Source organism: Sorex araneus, chromosome 3 (assembly GCF_027595985.1).
Source record: "Sorex araneus isolate mSorAra2 chromosome 3, mSorAra2.pri, whole genome shotgun sequence".
Lineage (NCBI taxonomy): Eukaryota > Metazoa > Chordata > Mammalia > Eulipotyphla > Soricidae > Sorex > Sorex araneus.
The window spans coordinates 184,582,244-184,605,609 of record NC_073304.1 but is presented as its reverse complement, the minus strand read 5'-3'; the positions used below and the strand labels follow the sequence as shown (position 1 = coordinate 184,605,609).

General features: G+C 42.6%; 2 protein-coding genes across 9 annotated transcripts in view; one reads left to right on the top strand and one right to left on the bottom strand.

Annotated features, from left to right (window-relative positions):
* NDEL1 (nudE neurodevelopment protein 1 like 1) overlaps positions 1-13,513 on the top strand; it is a 43,793-nt gene extending 30,280 nt beyond the window's left edge. Inside the window, exons 7-9 of one of the 2 annotated variants that reach the window (XM_055131677.1) lie at positions 1,480-1,571; positions 3,360-3,511; positions 11,497-13,513. In XM_055131677.1, coding sequence (XP_054987652.1) covers positions 1,480-1,571; positions 3,360-3,511; positions 11,497-11,590 — 338 coding nt within the window. In that variant the 3' untranslated portion in view covers positions 11,591-13,513. Of the gene's footprint in view, positions 1-1,479; positions 1,572-3,359; positions 3,512-10,350; positions 10,496-11,496 lie in introns of those variants that run through there. The other variant, XM_055131676.1, reaches the window with a different exon arrangement.
* Positions 13,514-16,934: 3,421 nt separating this feature from the next.
* MYH10 (myosin heavy chain 10) overlaps positions 16,935-23,366 on the bottom strand; it is a 169,525-nt gene continuing 163,093 nt past the window's right edge. For 6 of the 7 annotated variants that reach the window (XM_055133893.1, XM_055133889.1, XM_055133888.1 and 3 more), the window contains 5 exons: positions 23,071-23,194; positions 22,780-22,988; positions 21,494-21,602; positions 19,737-19,909; positions 16,935-18,583 (listed from right to left, as the gene is read on the bottom strand). In XM_055133893.1, coding sequence (XP_054989868.1) covers positions 18,439-18,583; positions 19,737-19,909; positions 21,494-21,602; positions 22,780-22,988; positions 23,071-23,194 — 760 coding nt within the window. In that variant the 3' untranslated portion in view covers positions 16,935-18,438. Of the gene's footprint in view, positions 18,584-19,736; positions 19,910-21,493; positions 21,603-22,775; positions 22,989-23,070; positions 23,195-23,366 lie in introns of those variants that run through there. The other variant, XM_055133894.1, reaches the window with a different exon arrangement.

Sequence of the window (23,366 nt, the reverse complement as noted above, 5' to 3'; positions counted from 1 at the left end):
CCTAGGGATCAAACCAGTTAGCTACATGTAAAGGTTACCACAGATAGCACCCCTTAGCTAACATTTTAATTTTTTGGGGCTATATCCAGTGATGTTCAGGACTTAAACACCTGGCTCTGCTCAAGGACCGCTTTTGGTAGGGCTCAATAAATCATATGGAGTTCGAGGCATTGAGCCTGGGTTGGCTGTATGCAATGCAAGCACTGTTATTCTGCTCTACTATCACTGGCCCCAAAGCTGTCATTTTTAGTTTTCTTTTTTTTCCTTTTTGGGTCACACCTGGCAATGCACAGGGGTTACTCCTGGCTCATGCACTGAGGAATTACTCTCGAGTGCTCGGGGGACCATATGGGATGCTGGGAATTGAACCCGGGTCAGCTGTGTGCAAGGCAAACGCCCTACCCGCTGTACTATCGCGCCAGCCCCAAAAGCTGTCATTTTTAAATGTCACAAGAGTAACTGATGAGTTACACATTGAGAATATTGCTTTTGCCATCATCAGTGAGTGTTTTCAAATTGAGATAAACAGAAAAGCCTTTCAAATTAAGATAGGCAGAACAGCCACATGAGGCTAATACTTAAATTGAAATTTTTATTAACTTAAATGTATCACTGTATCACTGTCATCCCGTTGATCTCGATCTGCTCAAGTGGGCCCAGTAACTTCTCCATTCATCCCAGCCCTGAAATTTTAGCAGCCTCTCTTTACTCGTCCTTCCCAATGGTGCTGCATTAGAGGCTCCTCAGGGTTAGGGGAATGAAACCCATTATTGTTACTGTTTCTGGCATATGAATATGCCATAGGGAGCTTCCCAGGCTCTCCCGTGCGGGCAGGAAACTCCCGGTAGCTTGCCACGTTCTCTAAGAGGGAGAAGTAGGTTATAAGATGTCCCATGTTTTACAGTTATAAGAGACTATAAAGCCAAGCGTTTCTGGGAGCTTGGTTTTATAGTTTCTGGATATTGGCCATTGATGGGATTACACAGTGCCAGGGACAGTTTCTGGGTGTGACTGCCTGGCTACTGGAAAATTAGGGATCTGGGTGGAAGAGGCCCAGTCCCAGTCCGAGCAGGCTTGGAGATCTTAGCCCTGGGTCCCGCACACCTGGGTTCCTCTGCCGGTTCCTTCATGCGTGAGGCGTGAGGTGTGAGGCTTGTCCAACCGTGTGGAGAGTGGCCTTGAGCATGGCTGTGGCTGGGTTCTGGAGCTTTTTGGCTGCCGGGACTCTGCTCAGGGTGGGGAGGAAAACTCAACCTGCCCTCTCTGAGAGGCCCAAGTGAAGACAGCCAGGAGTGGGGGTAAGAGACTCTTAGATATATTGAGATTTATAATTCAGTTTCATTAGCCACACACAATTGAGTAATCAACCCTTTATTCTTATTTTCATCTTGTTATGAGGTGAAATTGATATAGTTAAAATTATTGATAAATATATTGTAATGCTGAAAATTTAGTTCCTCATGTTTTATTTTCTTCTAGCTATACCAAATGGTTTTGGTACCAGTCCACTGACTCCTTCTGCCAGGATATCAGCACTGAATATCGTGGGAGATCTCTTACGGAAAGTAGGGGTGAGCACTCAGTTATTTATCTATGTTTCAAATAGCAAGGCATTTCATTTTTCCTTAAGTTGAAGTGAGAGAAGAAAAACCGATCCTTTCTTGTAGTAAAGGCTATAATTAAACTGAGAAGCAAAAGTAGCCTTTAAGTAGCTGAGGTTGATTCAGATTCCCCCACCTTCTCACCTACCCTGACTTGGGCTTGCTGCTGCTTCTGGAGGAGCTGCTCTCTGAGCACTTGATTTCTCACTGGACATTCTTGTGTTCCCCGTGACTTTTTTGCTTTGTGGAACTTCCATTTTTTTTTCTAAATACTTTTTCTAAAGCCTGTGTCTTCCCCACCCTTTGCTTCTGTTTGTTTGTTTGTTTATTTATTTATTTATTTATTTGCTCCTGTTTACTGTTACATGAGTTTTACTTTGTAAAACCTGAACATGCTTTACATCATTTCTCCTTAGTCATGTTCACTTACTGTTCCTCGGCCACCCCAACTGCACTGTTATCTCCCGACTGTATCCTTGTTTTCCAGAAGGATTTGACTTTTGAAATACTAACCTTGTTTTTTTCTGCTTGTTCATTTCGTTTGCCCTTTCTTTCTTTCTTTCTTTCTTTCTTTCTTTCTTTCTTTCTTTCTTTCTTTCTTTCTTTCTTTCTTTCTTTCTTTCTTTCTTTCTTTCTTTCTTTCTTTCTTTCTTTCGTTCTCTCTTTCTTTCTCTCTCTCTCTTTCTCTCTTTCTCTCTCTTTCTTTCTTTCTTTCTTTCTCGGTTTCTTTCTCTCTTTCTCTCTCTTTCTCTCTCTTTCTTTCTTTCTTTCTTTCTTTCTTTCTTTCTTTCTTTCTTTCTTTCTTTCTTTCTTTCTTTCTTTCTTTCTTTCTTTCTTTCTTTCTTTCTTTCTTTCTTTCTTTCTGTGTTTTGTGGATTTTGTCTTGCCTTAAAGTAGCCCCTTCAGTTCTTCTTTCACAATTAGTTTTGAGTCTATGAAATTCCTGAGCTGTTGTTTATCTGTGAAGTTGTGCATCATTCCTTCATATCTGATTGAGACAGTCTGGCTGGGTAGTGTATTCTAGTTGAGGCCTTCATTTCATTAAGTTTTTTTTTTTTTGCCATATCCCACCTTTGATCTTGTTCCCAGAGGGTCTCATTTGATAGACCTGCTATTAATCTAAGGGATACTCCTTTGTATATAATTTCTTTCTTGGATTTTGCTGCTTTCGGTATTATATACCTATGGTTTTCATCTTTCTGATTAGGATATGTCTTGGAGTCTTTTTATTGGGGTTTCTTTTAGCTGGTACCCTTTGGGCTTCTTATCTGGATGCCTGTGTTCTCCATCTCTGGGAACTTTTCAGCAAAGATGCCTTTGACTGTACTTCCTCATTGGAGTTGCCTTCCTCTCTGGGACTCCAGTGACTCTTATGTTGCTTCTCTTTAACTCATCCTAATTTTCCTAATTGTAAGGGGAGGTTATATCTGTATTCCTCAGTAATAGTGAGAGAAATAAATAAAATATTCTGAACTTATTAGAAAGTGAGTCAACTTATGGGGCAGGGTGTTGGGGCGCAGGGGTACACACTATGCAGTGCTAGAACAGAGTACAAGGCTTCTGTATGTACTCCAGCCACCTGAGCAACCTCCCCAGCCTCAAATATCTCTTCTGTCTATTTGAAATAAATTATGGCTTAAGTGGGTACAAATATTAACTGAGGGACTGAAGTTTTTGAGTCTGGAAATATTCAAATGGTTGAAGTGCACATTTTATGGGTCAACTGTTTTGACCATCAATCATTCTTTCTTTTTGCAGGCTTTAGAATCCAAATTAGCAGCTTGCAGGAATTTTGCGAAGGACCAAGCATCACGAAAATCCTATATTTCAGGGAATGTTAACTGTGGGGTGATGAATAGTAACGGCACAAAGTTCTCTCGATCAGGGCATACATCTTTCTTTGATAAAGGGTAAGTCTTGAAAGTTTTAAATGAAAATTTTTTGAGTGGCAAAGTTGTATATTATTAATTGAGCTTATTGAAGCCTTCTAAAGGTAAACCAGTTTGGTAAACCTGAAGGCTGTTAGCATTCAAATCTTGGGGGACATGAAATCTGTTGTCTTTTCATCCCCATGGAGACTGTAACCCTGGAAACCCTGACTGAAGCGTGTGCCCTGGGAAGCAGAGTCTTGAAAAGCAGCAGAATAAAGCACTGGGGATTCAACAGATTTATGACATGGTCCTTGTTCTCAAGGTGCTTAGAGGCTAATAAACTTTCTCACAAATACTGGCTAATGGTAGAGGAGAGAGCATTTTACCAAGTGTATGCTCACATTGCAGCGGACCTTTATTTTGAAGGTTTTAGGAAAATATAAAACCACTGCATTAAATAGAGCCTAGGAGGCAACTTTTATATGATGTGAAGGTATTCTTTGGGGAATTGAGGATTTAAAATTACTTATCATAAACTTGAAGCCATGGTATTCCTTCTCCCACCTCTCCCTCATTCTCCCTCCTCCCCCTCCCTCCCCTTCTTCCTCTGCTCCTCTTCTCCACCAACGCCCCCCCCACCCCTTTTTGGTTTTTGGGCCATACCAATGATGCTTGGGACTTAATCCTGACTCTGTGCTCAAGAAATACTCCTGCCACTGCTTAGGGACCATACAGGATGCTGGGGATCAAACCTGGGTCAGCCTCGTACAAGACCAGTGCCCTATCCACTGTATTATACCTCCATCCCTCAAGCTGTGGTATATCCTTCATGCTGCAAATAAAATACCAGCCAGTATAGAAGTATACTAAGTGAAATAAAAATATTTTTGTTTGCATTCAAATATGTTTTGAATCCTTACAATATTTCTAGGGATTAAAATTATAATTTTATCTTTGTCCTATGCACTTAAATTTATGGGGTATAAGTATTTGTAATATACATGTATTACATTATATATAGTATATATATATATATTTATGTATATCTTTGTTTGATTTTTGGGCCATAACAACAATGCTCAGGGCTTATTCCTGACCTTTTGATCAGGAATCACTCCTGGTGGGGCTTGGGGGGCCAGATGGGGTGCTGGTGATTGAACTGAGTTCAACTATATACAACGTATCCTTACCTACTGTATTATCTCTCTGGCCTGAAATTATATTTTAAACATTACTCTGCAACATGTCTATCATAACTTAAGTATTTCTAGTATCTTTCCATGTCAGTACATACTGTTCTGTTTCAGTTAACAGAACTGACACTGCAAACACCACATGATTATGTTCTCACTTGGGTTACCTAACTTACATATACCAGTTAAGACCTTGTGCTTTGGGAATGCTGACTGTACCAACAAATGGAACTGTTACTGGAACAGCACCTGAGGTATCAGGATCCATGTCCTGTCTCTGCTGTGAATCATAGAGGATGCTCATTCTTCTGTGAAAGCAGTGCATATTCAACTCTAGAAAATTTCAGTTTCTTAAAAGATTTTTTTGTTTTCTGTTTACCCTAGTAACTATGGCACATTTTAAGGAGAAACTGATTTGGTACACAATTCACCTTAAAAAGCTTTTTATTCATCCTGTTTAGGTTTTTTTTAAAGCATTCTATCTTAATATATATGTGTGTGTGTATATATTTTCCCCCATGAAATTATACACATTTCATTAAAAAGCACATTTTATTTTATTGTTATTTTTTTCCTTTAATAAAAAAATTCTTATTGAATCACCGTGAGATAGTTACAAGCTTTTATGTTTGGGTTGCAATCACACAATGATCAAACACCCATCCCTCCACCAGTGCACATTCCCCACCACCAATATCCCTGGTATAACCCCCTTTCCCACCCTCCCCCTGCCTCCATGGCAGACAATATTCTCCATACTCTCTCTCTACTTTTGGGCATTATGGCTTGCAACAAAGACACTGAGAGGTCATCATGTTTGGTCCATTATCTACTTTCGGCACGCATCTCCCATTCCTACTGATCCCTTTTCTATTCCATCTGCCTTCTCCCCTCCACTCATAAAGCAGGCTTCCAGCTAAGGGGCTGTCCTCCCGGCCCTTGTATCTACTGTTCTTGGGTGTCAGCCTCATGTTATGTTATTCTATACTCCACAAATGAGTGCAGTCCTTTTATGTCTGTCCCTCTTTCTGACTCATTTCACTTAGATGATAGTCTCCATGTCTGTCCATTTATAAGCGAATTTCATGACTTTATCTTTCCTAACAGCTGTATTGTATTCCATTGTGTAGATGTACCAAAGTTTCTTTAATCAGTCATCTGTACTAGGGCACTTGGGTTGTTTCCATATTTGGCTACTGTGAACAGTGCTGCAATGAACATACAGGTACAGATGTCATTTCTACTGAAAAAGCACATTTTAAAAATATCGAACTTTAGCTTTCAGGCATTATTCTGGGGTACTGTGTATAAAATTAATTTTCCTGAGGAGTGCCTATATTTATACTGTAACAGTAAATGGAATAAACAGATTTATTTTAGAGTTGACATTTCTCCTAAATAAAATAGGGAAAGTTTAGGTCTAATTTCAATAAGACCTAAACTTATTAAATCATTAGGCAGAACTGCCTAATGATTTTTTCTTACAGCTTTAGTTACCTCTAATAGAATAGTTATTAGTCTTTATAATCATATGTTTTGATGGGTCTTATTATGGGAGAATAGGCTTGAATCTCGTGTGTGTGTGTGTGTGTGTGTGTGTGTGTGTTTGTGTGTTGGGTCATACCTTGCAATGCTCAGTGGTTATTCCTGACTGTGCACTCAGGAATCACTTCTGACAGTGCTTGGGGAATCTCATGGGATGCTGGGGATTGAACCTGAGTCAACTGTGTGCAAGGCAAGTGCCTTATCCACTATAGAATCTCTCCAGTTCCAAAAAAAGGCCTGAGTCTTAAACCTGCTAGGTTGAATAGATGCCTTAGACTTAGAATACTCATGATGAACTCTGTCAGTCCAGAGAGATTGACTTCTGCTTTATCCCTGTTACAGGGCAGTGAGTGCTCAGAGGTGAATCCAGACTTCGAAGTATTGGGTAGATATGGGAGGATTCAGTGTCGCCTAAAACCAGGCGTGGGCTTTCTGTGGCAGTCTGTGTCCCCATGGGACCATTCTAGATGCAGGTTTAGGCATTACTTTCCAAATTGAACCTGGAAATGTGCTACCTAATTGGAGCAGTTATAGATGAGATGTTTTCATTTAAGGAGGCACACATTTTATAGTACTGCTAGAGAAATTTTGTGGGCTATTTTTTTTTCAAGAGTTGAGTTTATATTGTAAATTGATTGCCTAGTATACATATGTTTGCATATGGATTATGTATTACCTGATAAATGCATTTGCCTCGTCACTGTATTCCTGAGGATAACTCTTTGTGGGTTTTGCTCTGTCATCTTGCTGCTTTGCTTTGGTTCTTCCCACCTTCCGGCCTGCCTGGCTTCTTGCTCCTGGTCTTCTATCTCCTGATATATTTACTAGATAAGTACCTTGACACTAGCTTTAAAAGTAAGGAGGAAGGGGCCGGAGCGATAGCACAGCGGGTAGGGCGTTTGCCTTGCACGCGGCCGACCCGGGTTCGATCCCCGGCATCCCATAAGGTCCCCCAAGCACCGCCAGGAGTAGTTCCTGAGTGCAAAGCCAGGAGTAACCCCTGAGCATTGCTGGGTGTGACCCAAAAAGCAAAAAAAAAAAAAAAAAAAAAAAAAAAAAAAGTAAGGAGGAAATTCCCAGCTCCATTATTCATGGCAGGTTAAAATGGAAAACCATTTCTTGAAGTGTGGTTTATAATTCAGCATGAGAAAAAGCTTCCCATAAAAAAAGGCCTTCAGCTCTAGAACTTGCCATTGATCTATCTCTTCTTACTCCTAACAGTTACCAGTTTTACTAGTGTACCTAGAGACCAACAGAAGTATCGTATGTGACAAAGTAGGTTTGTGTGCATTGCATATCTGTGACTCAATACGTATAAGTCTGTTTTCTTGCCCACCTCAGAATCTTCAGATGCATTGAAGTCTGTTTCTCTGTCTCTGTTTCTCTCAACACACACACACACACACACACACACACACACACACACACACACACACACACACATACACACACACACACACACCAAAAACACTTAAAACAATAGACTTTGTTATTTATTGTTTTATGGGATTTAAAATGATTTTCTAAGTTCTGGCTATTTGAGGGCTGTGATCACTTCTGCCAGTTCCTAGAATGTCTTGCCAAACCTCTTTTCCAGGGGGTTCTCTAAGTCACTTCCAACTCCCAATAGCTGCATGCCACTCACCTAAAAGGACACAGATTCATGTCTGTATACACATTCATGATACAGACCCTAGGCACTTGAGGTCCCGAAAAAATATTCCTTATTTTCCATCTTTTCTGTTTAACTTATTTATCACTTATCCTAATTTTGTATGCCAGTCTGATTTCTTTTGGGCTTTGCTGTGTGTAGCTTGGCATAGATGAAATTTAGGGCATGATGTAAGAATGGTATTTGGATTACTGTTTAATGTAATTTTCCTTTTTTTATTAGGGAAGAAAAAGTCATATTTCTCTTGTTCATGGGTAACTGAATTTGTTTGCTATATATTTTTTCATTCTTTCTCAATCATGGTGTGGTGAAAGGCACATTAACTGATTTACTAACTGCATGGGGTTGACTCTGCTTTGACTAACTTATACCAGCGTGAGCTATAAAGTTCTTGCTTGACTTGATTACACACCATTATTATTAGTTCAGTGGTGCAAAACAAACGTAAATTAGTTGTAGCTGTTCTGGAGGAGTTGTAAGAGCAGGCCTGATGGTGCTGTAGTGATGAGGCCAGGAAAGGGTCGGGGATAGAATTGAGGGTCACTATTAACCCCAAGCCAGTTAGACTCATGGAATTGGGCTTCTTAATCCAGTGTCTTCTCTTTCCTCAAAGCAGGCACTGATATGGGGACTGTGGGGGCTCACTCTTATATTGTCATATACATTGGAATGGCAAATGGGGACATGTATTACAGTCACTTTTCCAAGAACACATTTCAGCTTGTAGATTCTGGACGAGACTCTATAGTTGGCTGGAGCGATGCCGAGCTTCTGTTTCACCATCTAATTAGGGGGTGTGGGGCCTGTGTACCTGCTTGCTCTCTTGTATAGGGCTAGTCTGATCTCATCCTGTTCTCTAGTGCCTTTGCACATATACATGTTCCCATGCTTTCTCTCTCTTGGCATTAGATCTGTTGTCCTGCTTAAGTCAGCTTCTAAATCTGTATTGGTTCTTGCTTCTTCCTTTCAGCTGGATTTGTTATTTTTTTGGCTCTTAACTAGATTTTGGTAGTAAGACAAATTTCATAGTTTCTGGAAATCTTTTTATGTAGATGATTCCCAGATCTGTATCTCCATCCCTGCCTGTTCTTTCTCCGTTCAGTCCTGTGTTGTCCACTGGGACATTTCTCTTCGGCTCTGTCGCTGCCCCCTGAAACCAGCTGAGGTGAGTATGGAGCTGTTTCTTTTCTTGGAAACCATCCACATCACACAACTTTGCTGTTCGCTGAAGAGACAGGTTTTTTTTCCCTCTCATCTTTTATTTCCTACTTCTAGACTTGGAAGATTTGATAGGTACATTATTGTATCAGATTATTATTGTTTGTTTCATCTAGATTTCAAATCAAGAATTTTCATTTTCATCCACACAGAAATCCCCTATGTTTTGGGGTCACATCACTTGTTTTCCCATTAGTGCTGACCTACACTGGGAGCACTATAGCGATACTTCTTTGAATGTCCTCGACCAGAAGAGACTGGGAGCATCTGGAAGCATCTAGATCTGTGGGCCCAGCTTCCCAGTTGGTGGGCTTAGAGAGTGAGTGCAGGGGCTTGCTGGGCCTTGTCTTGCTTTGGCTTCCTGAGCAGTGAACAATGGGGATGGACTTGTTCTTTAATGATCTGTCTTAATGGAAAGTGCTGGTGCTCATCCCTATGCTTGTGTGTACACTTAACAGTTGCTGTTTTTATATGCTCCATGGCAGAGGTGCTGGTTCTTCCTGGACCCTCACTGCCTTCCCTGTATGCTAAGCTTTTGGGGTTGTCTCAGTATAGTTTTTTCTCCCCACTGCTATCCTTCACTGAGGCTGAGACTCCGATATTCATCTGCTTTAAAGCTGATGCTACTTGGAATGCCTGAGGCTCTAGGAGAAGTAGACATTCATGCTTTGGAACTAACCAGACAGATAAATTCCACATGGAACTTATTCTTTGAAGTACTATAGCTCCTGGAAGAGGCACAGGCATATAGCTTTAGCAGAAGTGGGAGGGATAATTAAAAATCTATACATGTAATCTCAAATACCTGGCCCCCATTGATTCAGAAAGAATTTGGAATTTTTTGGTGGTTGCTGTCTGTTTGGGCCACACCTGGCAGTGCTCAGGCTTACTTGGGATTTTACACTCCTGTCAGCTTTGGGTGAACCGTATAGGCTGCTGGGGATCGAACCCAGCTTGACAGTGTGCACGGCAAGTGCCTTGCCCTGTACTATCTCTCCAGCCTTGGAATTTGGGATATTTATCACTACATCACATTTGTCAGAGCCTCTCATGTTTTTGGGCTGTGTGTGAACAGCTTGATTCCAAACTCAAATATACTCAGTTTCTTCAGGCATTAATGTTTTTTCTAAGTAGTCAAGGGTCATTTGTCAACACAAATCTCTGTGCATGCCTATTTTCTGTGTGATTACATTCACCTTTTCTTTTTTCTTTTCTTTTCTTTTTTTTTTTTGCTTCTTGGCGATGCACAGGGGTTACTCCTGGCTCTGCACTCAGGAACCACTCCTGGCGGTGCTCAGGGAACCATATGGGATGTTGGGAATCGAACCCAGGTCGGCCGTGTGCAAGGCAAATGCCCTACCTGTTGTGCTATTGCTCTAGCCCCTACATTCATGTTTTCAGTGTATGAAACTGATTGGGCACGTGAGTGTGTGCGTGTGTGTTGGTTTTGTTTTAGAGTATCTCTTCTTGAGTCTGTACTCAGTTCTTGACTGAGCAGTGGTGGGTCAGTATGGGCACCGTGGACCCTTGCAGCTGACTGCATCTTTCAGATTGTTCGTAGAACAAATTTCTGGGGGCATTTTTCTGTAGGAAAAGGCTGATATGGCTTTGTGAGAGGGATTCCAGGCCTTATACTCAGTTCTTGCTGCCTGCATGACTGTGCTGTCAGGGGGTGAAGCGGAATAGGCATTCAGTGTTCTTCCAGTGCTGCATCTTGGCTGAGACTTTCGTGTTGGTCTGGTCTGTTGCTTGTGAGTCTGCAAAGAAGTTTACCCATCTGGTTTTACTTGCTAAACAATTTAAAAATATTTTTCTCTCCTTTATTAAGATACTAATGTACATTGTATAAGATATAAAAATAATACAAATTATAAAATATTAAAATTTACTTGTAGTGCAGAGGGAAGAAAAGTATATTGGTAAAGTTTCTTTCACTGATTTTAAATTCCTGCATGTGTATCCTCATGTAATTGTTATTTAGATGTGTATCTTTCAGTCCAAAATCTAAACATATACTGTTTTATAAACTGCTTGTTTTTCCATGTAGCTTTAATTACATTCTAGATATTTTACCATGCTGTTAAAAACTGCGGAATTTGTGTTAATGGCCACATAATATTTTGTCTTAATTGTACTATTTTTTATGTGCTTACTGGCACACTATGGGAAGATCAGTGCCCGGGCCTGTCACTGAGACAGGAGGAGACAGACAGTCCCCTTCCTGCAGGCTCCCAATGCTAAGTGACCTTGGATAGTCAGGATTCTACTGTGGGCCAGGAAGAGGTCTAGTTTTAGAGAACAAATGAATTTCTTATTGCCTGTTGAGTAATTTTAAATGACAATTTCTTTTTCTCTTCCCCCTTCCCTTCCCTTCTCTGCTCTGGTCACCCTCATAGGGCAGTAAACGGCTTTGACCCGGCTCCTCCTCCTCCTGGTCTGGGTTCCTCGCGCCCATCGTCGGCCCCGGGCATGCTGCCACTCAGTGTGTGAGTGCCCGGCCTCCAGGTGGGGCCTCCTGCCCTCCTTCAGCGACCCAGGACACCCTCACGTTACCTGTGCTACTTGGGCCGGGCCTGTGCCCTCCGTCTGCTTCCCCAGGGTCGGCAGAGTGCGGGCTGCATGCAGTGGCGGCTGCTGGGTTCTGCCCGGCCCCAGGGTTCTACGCGATATCAATACTGGCTATTATCTCTTCTCGCCGTAGTGCCGTTGGTTTCACATGATTGCACTTTTGTGTGTCACAAGGTGATACATACATGTATTACTTGGTCACTGGATGCAGAAGTACCCATTCATCATACCAGCCTCATTGCCCCATCCTGCTGTACTGATAGGATTTTATTGTGTTTAGGACATTGCTGATCTTCCTGGAAGTTCTCCCCTGAATCAGGTTGACCCTGTGCCCTCCTGAGCTCCCGCCACAGCATCTTCAGTAGTCACGATCATGTGTGCCCCAACTCTGCTCACACCTGCCCCAGTTCATGTCTGTTGCTGGCCGACAGGAAGGTCACTGAATTAGGTACTATTTTTTGCACCTTCTGATTTTACTTGATCAATTCTCATTCCATACATGTCTCCCAGAGCAGGGAAATGTCTTCCGGAGTCCCAGGTGGTAGGAGCATTGGGGCCTGGGCAGACAGGCTGTGCCTCCGTGCTGTCTCCTCCACGTGCCTCAGGTCCTACTGGGAGGTGGTGGCAGCTTCCTTGCCCGCCTTCTGGTCTTTAGTTAAATGACATCTTCAAAGCAGTTTTGTTTCGTGGGGCCTTTCCGGTTATTGTCAGGAGGGTTAAGTTATCTCCTTCCAGGGGCTGATCCATGCTGGCTCCTGGGAGGCAGACTGACCATAAACAGTTGTCCCTGTGCATCCTTTGATTACGCTCATGCTGCATTTACTGTTTACATTTGTTTTATTGTACATAGGTTTGTAAACATTATTGCCTAAGATATTTGTATATGACCTGGGCTTTGTAGCTTTTATTTATTCAGAACTCATATGGCATGTAATGGACTCATGATGGTGTCCTACTCTGGGCAGCTGTATAGGATCATCATGTGTTTAAAAATATTCTTCCCTCCAAAAAATCTTTTAATGTGGAAACAATAAATTTCACAGAAAAAAAAAAGAGGTTTTATTGAGTTTGTGCCATCCTATGAAAGAACTGAAGTTATAAGAGCCAGGCTTAAATGTCATTTGACCTGGGACATGCATAGACACTGGGCAGCTGTGGAATGGAGCTAGGAAAGTCAGTAGCCTTCCGGAGAGATGCACCTTGCAGATGTTCTCATGCTGATCCTGGTGCTGATTTCTATTCTCAGTTGTAATTTCTAGGAGCAGCTCAAGAATGACCCAGGCCCCACAGGAAAAATGGGAAGGATAGGGACTTGGAAGGAGGCAGTTTACTAAATCACTCAATAGTGCAATGTCTCTTGGTGTGCTGGGGTTAGTGCTTACTAGAATCTGAGCTTCTTTCCTTATTCTTCAGGTTGACACCAGCAAATGAGAAGGTACCGTGTATTTTGTAATAAGACACAGTGACTGGACTTGAGTTATGTGTAAACTAAGAGGGACTCTGAATGTATTGGTTTCTGAACATGGTTTTTGCTTATGATAAAGAGCAGAAATAAACTAGTTTTAAAACTATAAATGCGAAGTTAGTGAATTAATTTTTTACCCCTTCATTTTTTGGGCCACACCCAGAGGTGCTGATGGGATACTCCCAGCTCAGGGGTTACTCCTGGTGGTGCACAGGGGACAATACGGTGCAGGGAATCAAGTGTGCTTCAGCCTGCTGAGCCATGTAACTCTGACCCCATGAATCCAGTATTTATGTGACTTTAGAAACAGCGAATAGGATACATTTTAAAAATTGTTCTGTTAATTTGAGGGTAGAAAAATAAAGATACAAAAACTTACAGTTTCTTGAGGTTTTATTTTAAGTTGACTTATTGAGAGATGCCTGTAGCAGTCTGAGTGCTGTTTTAAAATCGCTGCCTGGAGTATTGAAAAGAAAATTCCCAAATCTTTTACTGATTTCTGCAGCATATCCCCGTTTCTTTCGAAGTTGTCATTGGACGGATTCACTTAGTTAAGGGTTGGTTTAAATGTTTTGCAGAGCTCCCTGTACACCACCCTCAAATTACCACACAACAGGGATTAAAGCAAGGATGCTTGAAACTAGGGATAAGTTCTGGAGCCATCCCCTCATATGCATGGCCCTGACCTCCCAGTGACTTACTTCCTTTCTACAGATTGTTTTGCCCATTGCTGGTGAATGGGGGAGTGGCTCTAGCTGTGGGATCCATCTCTCACTGACTGGATGGCACCACTCCTTCAGGGTGAGAGAGGGCAGCTATGTCTTTTTACCAGTCCTTGCTCAGGGAGAAGACCCCAGCATAAGCTCTAAACCCTTAGCATCAGACCTTGACATGACTCCATGAAGAAGTGGGTTAATTCTCCAGTACTGTTTGTTCTGTTTGGATTATTGATCCAAAAATGCTACTTTGTATTTGCTCAAACCCAGCCCTCTTCCATGAATAGGGCCTACTTAGTAACCTACCTTTCACTGAAGGGCTCATCTTCCAGGTGGTGAAAGTATCATAACTTCCAGATAGTTTCAAATGAGGCACATGGAAGCTATGTTATTTGCCAGCTGGAAGCAGGATGAGTTGGTTTTACATAAAGGAAGTTGATCCTAAGTTAAAGGGACTGATTTGAATTCTCGGGTAGCTCATAAGAAAAAGCCATATTAGAAATGAACTTGGTATCTTTTGCTGTACACACACTTTCCTTAACTTCAGGTCTCTTTAGGAAGGGGAAGGGCTGATTTTGAATGCTTAAAAGTGATGAGCTGGCATAGCCTTTGCAACAGGAAGGCTATGATTCATTCACTCTTTCTCCACCACCCACTGCCCCTGACCTCTAGACAACATCTGGTGGTGCTCAGGAGTCCATATGGTGGTAAGAATGAACTTGGGTCCCCCACATGCAAAGCATGCGTCCAATTCTCATCTCATGGGCCCACCCTTCTTTAGTCAGTCAAGATGCTTATTGTCTAGACATTATTAGCATCTTCTGAGAACCCAAAGAGATGTCTGGGGGTGGAACCATAGCTTTTAAGGACCACCCCCGAGCCAGATCTAGTCTACTTTGCTAAACCAGGTTAGCCTGGCTGACATGGAAGAGCGGGACGTGTCTAAGCAAGCAGCCAGTTGTCTGGATGATGTAGGCAAAGCCTTTTCTACAGCCCAATTTTTATTTCAGATTGTTTTTCTCTGTTGCTTCAAAGTTGAAAGGATTTCTCTCTTTCATATACTAGGTTTGCCTTTAAAATACAGATCCTACTTGGGGAGGAAGCATTTTAGAAAAATAATGTGAGAAATCAGAACCCACCCCACTTCAAAGAAAAGCATTAATATCAGTTGAGTAACATAACAGACTTCCTTTGTAAGGTAGTGCAACTGAAATTTATGCTATATAAGCCCGTAATTTGTTCCATGGTCCATCTCTGTACCCTCAGGAGTACCTTATGGGGTGTTTTCTAATAGGTTAGTTTACCTTATAAGGTTTTCTGATAAGTCTGACTGCTGCCATATTTGAATATGGAGATCTTTCGTCTGTCATAATTTGCAGGAGGCTTGCAGACCTGGGCACTTATTTGGATAAGCAAGTAAGGGACACCTGGATTAGCTTAGAGCCCTGTTCTTCCCTGTCAGTAGGCAGTAGTCTTAATAGTTTTTTAACTAGGAAAAATTGCTATAAATCCCAGTGTAACCTAGAATTTAGAGGAATAATGATACGCGTTTTTTTATACAAATTGGATCATTAAATTATTGTCAGTCTTGAATCAGTCTAATAGAAGCTATTTAAAAAAACCTTTTGGAAAAAAAGCTTTGATAGTAAAAATGAATAAAGTCAGTCTCAGTAGCAGTAAAATGTCTGATGATGGAAGGGTCAGGATGACTTATGATATCACAGGATACTGGAGGGCTATATTAATGTGCACATATTAATGTAGAAATGACCATTGAGATCATAGATATGAATATACTAACTACAGCCTTATTAAAATAAATGAAAAGACTGCAACTTGACTATTTTGGAGTCATGATTTTCTTTGATTTTGTTTGATTACTCAAATTGACTTGAATACCTATGATGAGAAACAGTTTAGAACAGTTCTCTGGAACTTCTACATTTAAAAAAGTTCCCATAAAAAATAAATAAAAAAGTTTCCATGTTGTGTTTAAGGCATTTAACATTCCAGCTCTGATTCAAAGTCCCCATCAGAGCCTCATCTCTTCTGTTTCACCTCTGAAAGCTCAAGGTTTTCCCAAGGTTTGTCTGAACTCATCAGACGCCTACAGGGTGAAGCTGGCCAGCTGCATGAGTCTGTCACATTCACAGACCCTCTTAACCATCTTCCTTGTACCAGTGTTTTATGAACTACTTCTTTTTTTCTTATGACAATAAAGATGTAATGAGTTTAGTGAAGAAAGGTTCTTGGCTCATGGTTAGATCCTGACCAGCAGTATGGCATTAATATAGCTTAAATCAGGCATCAGGGAAGTTTTTTGAGGAGAAACCTCTGAATTTCACAAATATGACTGGATAGGTGAAGGACACTTATGAAACAACTGCTGCCCCATCCCCCACAAACATAGGAGAACATTTGCCCATTTTCTACATCCCAGCCACTTCTAAGTAGCCTGACAATTGGTACTACCAGAACCAGACCAAGGGTATGGAATTAAAAATAAAGAATCAGCATTTTAAAACAAGATTTTATAGGTTCGTAACCCCTAGCCCCCACCAGCCTTTTGTGGGTGCTCATCCTTATTAACTAGAGAAGTCAATACTGAATCATTCCAATGCATTTTTTTAATTTTAATTTTTAAAAATTGTTTATTTTTTAAATTTTCCAATGCATTTTTACTATGTATCCTGCTCCCAAATATCTGATACTTGAACTCTTTAATTACTCAAACTCTGTAAGGAACTTCATTAGAGACCTGAATTCTCCTAAAGGCCCTATTTTCTGTGGTTGTATCTGCTCTGTCAGCAGTTGGATCTCTAGTCCCAGTCAGTCTCTTCCTTTTTGGTGCATCTCCAGGCTCACTGGTCAGAGAATTATTAGCTCATCACCCAGCAGTTTCTGGGAGTGTAATTCACAGGAAAAGTGAGCTTGAAGACTAGCTCTCAATCATTAACCAGATGACGGGAAAATCAAGAACAAGGTGAAAAAAAATATTCCATGTTCACATGATCATTTTTGTTTATTGAGGTCTGTTTATTCTCAACGGGTGCTTTTTCCTCCAAGTAAACAAAACAGGCGTAAATATCTATAATGAATAAATTTATTGTCTTACAAAAATCATTGTCTAGAAATATGGGAATACAAGAAAAGATATTTGCAGTCAGGTAGGTGTTTGGTGGTCAACAGCCAGTACAATTCATAAAGGGGTGGAGGGGAAACCAAAGATTCCAAACCCACATGACAAATTCTTCCTGACAGATGTTAAAGCTTTTAACCCAAACGGTTTGTGTTTTCAAGCATGTATCAGAAGATCTAGGATTTATAATTAACACTGATTCATTGTCACTGAATGTTTATAATACCACTTTGACTAGAGAGGTACATGATATGGAGCACAGTCAAAACGTAATACATTAAATTGCTATAGGGGCAAATAATATATTTAACATTGTCTTAGTACTGTAGTGTCTAAGGCACTTTCTGTAATGTCAGTTGCTCAACTAAAAACCAAAAACAAAATGCTAAATATGTTCACTATAACACTGTCCAGAGGGAAGGGAAAAGGAAAAATGAAGAGGATTCACATCTACTGGCATGTCAACATTCAGGCAGATGGCACCTGTTTCTGAGGTTCAGTAAGCCTCATCAACAAACTTGGAACAAGTATCTGACACAAAACCAGTATTGCCATTTTGGGCTCAAAGCAGCGGCTGAATTTGCAAGGTCAGCATGAGAGCCTGGCGAGCAAGGGAGGGCCTTTCACTAACTCCTGCTGAGGGTCCCACAACTGCTTGCTCCTGAGCCAGCAGAACGCTGGGAGAGCCAGAGGTCTGGCAACTTTTGGGAAGCCAGCCGAGGACTGCTGCGGTGCCAGCTATGTGCAGAGCAGCCCTGGTCCAGGACAGTTCACATGAATCGGTGTGGGGACACCACCAATGTGAGGGAGACAGGCACGGTAATCCCAAGCAGATGTTGCTTTCCCCAGTCTAACCTACCCCTCCCTAATCTTTCCAAAGCCCCTTTCACAGTTTGCTCACTGAAATAGTGTTGATCATTATTTGCAGGAAATGAGAAATAGAAATGCAATTTAGTTTCCACAATGTTCTAAGAGACTTATGTGGCTGAGGAGTTGGGGGCCACATGAACACAGAACTAAGTCACCTGTCCTTATGACAGAGAGCATGCAGAGTGACTGGACAACGGCCACGGGGCTGCCCCATTAACCCAGTGGCAACAAGGGTCTGGAGTTTGTTTGAAAAAGAGTTCTCTTCTTAACACATATTAGAAAATGGTCTCGATGAATATATGGAAAATAGATGCAATGAAGAGACAATCTGTTTAATATGTGTAATGTTTAGTGTATTGTATATATATATAAATATATATATATTTGGGAGCAATTGTACCTAAATCTGAAGCAGAATACAGTAAGCTTAGGCCTGAAGGCCTTAAGACACATTAGATCTTTCAGTAAGGAATCCCACAGCTTGCCTGGTTCCTCAATCTCTAGGAGGCCCCGAGGCAGGCTGGTGCTGGGTGAGTTTCTTCGTGTCCCACTGTATTGCCTCCACCTGCTTCCTGTGACTCTATTCTGACTGGGGTGGCTGTGTCTCATTGACATCGCTGGTCTTACTTTCTGTGTCATCGTCTGAGAGCTCCAGGGAAGTCCCTTCAATGTGTAGCTGACGCCGGCCAGATCGGCTTGAGGAGAAACTGATTGGGCCACCCCGCCTGGAGAGAACAAAGCAGAGATGTGTGGGTAAAGGTTGGGACTGAGGTTCAGAACTTCGCTTTTGTGGCCTGCCTAAGGACAATCAACCAAGGGTGGGGGTGGGGTGGGGGATGGGGGAGACTTGTGGTGAGCAGGAAAGACTGTGCAACTTCACCTGCTCTCCTGTCTGTCCACGAATATCAGCTGGCACAGTTTTCTCAACCTTTTTCTGACCTTATTTCCATCCTGTGCCCAGCCCCTCCCCCACTCCTATTGGCTGGTTCCTTAGTTTCATGTGTGGCCCCCTGTGATTTTTCACCTGTGACCCTGGGGGTGAGAAGTGCTGAACATAGTGTTCTCAGGAAGGCCTCAGAGAACTGGGGTTGGCTAGAATCAACACACGCTGTCTGACAGAAATGTTAAAGATGAACCAAATATTTTTTTGTGGATTTATGAGCTTAATCTCTCTCTTTTTTTTTTTTGTTGTTCATGGGGGGGGGGCATACCTGGCTCAACACTGAGAGATCACTCCTGGTAGGCTTGGGGGACCATATGGAATGCCAGGGATTGAACCTGGGTGGGCTGTATGCAAGGCAAGTGCCCTACCCACGGTACTGTCTTTCTTTTTGTCCCCGCTCTTGGCGTTTAACTGCCCTTCTTAAACAATCTTTTAGCTCAATGTATACAAAAGCAGGACATGAATTTGGTCTATAGAAAGTTTACCAACACTGGTGCTAACTAACCTATATTTCTCATTTAGCTTAGGCTATTTTCAAGCCTCATGTTTTGAATGCACATAGTCTAGTAATGAGTGAGAAAGAATTTTATTCTTCTCTTATTAAAGGCCAGAAAACCTGAATGGATAGAGGAACTGACTTAACAGCAAGAACTGTACACGAATCTTCTTTGTTTCTGGGCCACACCTGTCAGTGCTCAGAGCTTACTCCACTCCTGGCAGGCTCGGACCATATGTGGTGCCAGGGATCAAACCTGGGTCTTCTGCATGCAAGGCAAATGTCCTAACTTGATGTCCTATCACTCAGGTCTCCAGATACGAGTCTTAAGAAAACCTTCAGACCAGTAAAACCCTCCACATGCAGCTGTTTTGGCAAGCTTTGGGTGCAGATTCTGTTTGACTCAGTGCCTCTCACATAAGTCTCCAGGGTCACTCACCTTAGCCGGTTCTTCAGGGTGCTGACCTCACGGGTCAGGCCCTCATTAGCCTCAGTGGCATCATCTAGTTCCCGCTGGAGTTTACGCCGCGATGCATTGGCACGTGTAGCTTCTTCTTCTGCTTCCTCCAGCTGGCGTTTCAGCTGCTTCATCCTGGCATTGGCTTTCTCCATCTTGAGGAATATATATAAACCAAGTCAAACACACTGGTAAGAGATGCTGCCACCCTGAGAATTTGGGTACAGCTCTCTGCCCCTCAGCTAACGCACACTCACATGCACACATAGTCTTGTGTGTCACCTGACATGCAAAGCTAATGCCTAATGAAAAAAAAAAAAACAAAACCCCTATTTTACCCATGATTTTCTACAGGAAGAGAAGAGTTTGGTATCTCCATAGGAGTGATGGATGGGATTATGAAAGAATTATTATTCCCCGAGCAGAAAAGATTCAACAGTGTAGGTAACCGCCAGCCCCAGGAAGAATTTATTTTCACATCTCTGAATCTAGATGTTCTAGATACTCTACTTTCATTCAATTTCAAAATTACTTTTTACTTTGGAAGAGCCAACTAAGAGGCCCACTCTGGATGCTATACAATGACTGACCAGCTCATATTCACCCAAAACTCCATTTAGGGTTGCCAGTTGTGATGCAAGAATGGGAGGGGAAAACAGAGGCCTTCAACAGGGCAGAGAAAGAAGAGAGGAATTTGGGCCAAAGGTAGTGTGAGTCTCTCATCTTGTCCACCTCAAGATGTCCACCACATAAGTCACATCTTGAGGTGGACAAGATGAGAGACTCACACTACCTTTGTCTGCCCCTTCCCTCCTGTGTCCACTCTGGCAAGTATCCTCATGGCAGAGGGAAGAGAGCCAGAGGGAAAGCATGGTTATAGCCAATGGACACCCAACCACAGCTTAAATTCCTGTTGCTCTTGATTCTCCAAAACCAAAATCCTGGAAGCCAGGGAGATTTCTCAAAGCATTAGTTTGAGCCCCAACACCACACGAATGTGCGTGCGTATGCGCACACACACACACTCCTGAAAGCCAGGGAAATTTCTCAAAGCATTAATTTGAGCCCCAACACCACACGGACGCACACACATAAACCCTCCCTGATGCCTATTCAGGTCACCATCGTTACTCCATCTGAACACATGGACACACATACAAACATACACGGACACAGACACACAAACCCTCCCTGATGCCTATTCAGGTCACCGTTGCTACTGCATCGGACCATCTTTGCCAATGCATTTGAGGTATGGAGTGGATGAATACTCAGAATCTTTACACTCAAGAATCCTGCAGTTTAGCGGATTAAACATGGTATAATCTCTAGATGGGCTAGATGGTATAAAGCCCTGCAACATATTCTTGCGGACCTTCCTAAGTCTGACGCCTCCAAGGAACACATTTAGCAGCCCTGGCACCCATGGGTGCCTGATAGTAATTAGCATCAGAATGAAGTTTCAAATGACATTTTCTTTTTTTTTTGGGGGGGGTCACACCCGGCAATGCACAGGGGTTACTTCTGGCTCATGCACTCAGGAATGGCGGTGCTCGGGGGACCATATGGGATGCTGGGATTCGAACCCAGGTCAGCCGCGTGCAAGGCAAACGCCCTACCTGCTGTGCTATTGCTCCAGCCCCTCAAATGACATTTTCTTAGCCAAATTGTAACAAGTCTCCTTTCTAAGGTGCTCCTGGGTGGAAGCCATGCTCATGCGGCGCTGCCTCCCCCCTCACCTGCTCCTTATACTGGTCTGCATGACGGCGTTCGTCTTCAACCTGCATGAAGATTTCCTTCAGCTTCTTCTCAGTACGACGCACTAGTTTGTTGGCAGCGGCTCGTTCCCTTTTGAAAATGGAAAACAGTTTAAAAAAATTTTTTTTCCATCTGGAAGGTAACATATATTGAAATAGTTTCCAGGGCCTAGAAAGTTTCTCCTTCTGGTCATAATATGGATCGTATTTGATATATTTTAATATTGATAAAGTTATTTCCTACATAAACAGGTAAGACAGAAAATCATGTCACATAAGCCACCTGTCACAGTGAGTGAAGACTCTTAAAATATAAGCCTTTGCTGGTTTCTCAGATTACCTAAAAACAAAACAGTATAAAGTATAAAATAATACATTTCAATTTAAAATTTGCTGACTGCCAGGTGGGGGATGCATGGAGAAGGCTCTGGGTTTAACTTCTTGCACTGCAAAACCCAAAAAACTCATTGAAACTAAAATTTACTGACAATTGAAAACAAAATAAAATCCCGTACAATCTAACAATTACCATGTTTCTGGAGGCATACATACTTCCATATGAAGGAGAGTTATTTAAGGAACTCCATTGAAAACAAAATTCTTTTTCCCTTTGAAAAATATCATAAAAAGATAAGTGATGAGTCAGCTGAGGTAAGGTATAATGTTGATTAAGATTAGGCATAAATCCTTGTTCTACGTGCACGCAGCAGAGCAGGGAGTATAGAATGCTGGGTGAGGACTGGCTGGACTCTTGAACACGAGCCCTCCGTGACTGGGTCTCCAGCTACCTACAAAGTGGCGAGTCTGGAGGTCTGCTCTGGCTGGGGCAAGCTGATCCCAATGTCATAAACCCCCACCCAAGCTGCAGTGCGACAGAATGGGGAATGTTAAACAGGTCCTCACTTGGGGATGAAAGTTTTGTTTCTGTAGTGTTGCTTTTCTTTGTTAAGGAAGCATTTCATAGAATGCCACCAACTTAGGAAAACTGGCTTTTGGTAGAAGTGTAAATTTCCACCATTTTGGAAACCCTGGGGCATACCTGAGTAGCCTTCAGTTCAGTCTAGGGGGAGCTGAAGGCAAGACCAGTTTCTCAAAGGCTCTGACCATCCCTCGCTCAGTCTGTGTACCCATACTGGCATTTCTTCCATGCCATGGAAGCTTCCTGAGGGCCAGGGAGCTCCCTGTTTTTGTCTGACCCAGGCTGAGCCTGGACCTGGTCTGTAGCAGAAATACAGAAAGTTTCAGTCGAGAGCAGCAAACTGTCTTACTTGGCTTCCTGCTCCAGCTGCTCCTCCAGTTGGCTGATCTTGGCTTCCAGGGCTGAGATGGTGGCCTTGAATTTGGACTTAACGGTGCCCTCCAGCTCCTGCAGTTTGGCCTTCAGCTCCTTGTTCTGCCGCTCCAGCTGCTGGCGAGCATTGTCGCTCTTCTGGGCAGCACTGCGCTCGGCCGCTAGCTCTGCATTCAGCGTATCCACCTGGAGAGGAGGGAGGGACTGAGTGAACGGAGCCCGAGGGGCAGCACAGCCCTTGCCAAGGGTCCGGCAACTGTGAGGTCACCTGGAGTGTGGTCTTGCGGAAGCGGTCATTGAGCAGTTCCATGTTGCTCTGCTCCTCTTCGAGTTCCTCCTCGAGCTGTGCGATTCGTGCCTCCAGACGTCGCTTCTCATCCAGCAGTGCAGACCTGGCGGGGCCGAGAAGTTGCTGCTCAACACCAACTCTCAGGGGTTTCAGAAAGCTAGGCAGGGCACCCTCACCCACTCCACCCAGCAACATTCTTGCCTTTGTCCTTCTCCCTATAACCAGGTCCCAGTCTGCCAAACACATCCTACTGATTGCAGTCCAGATAAGCCACT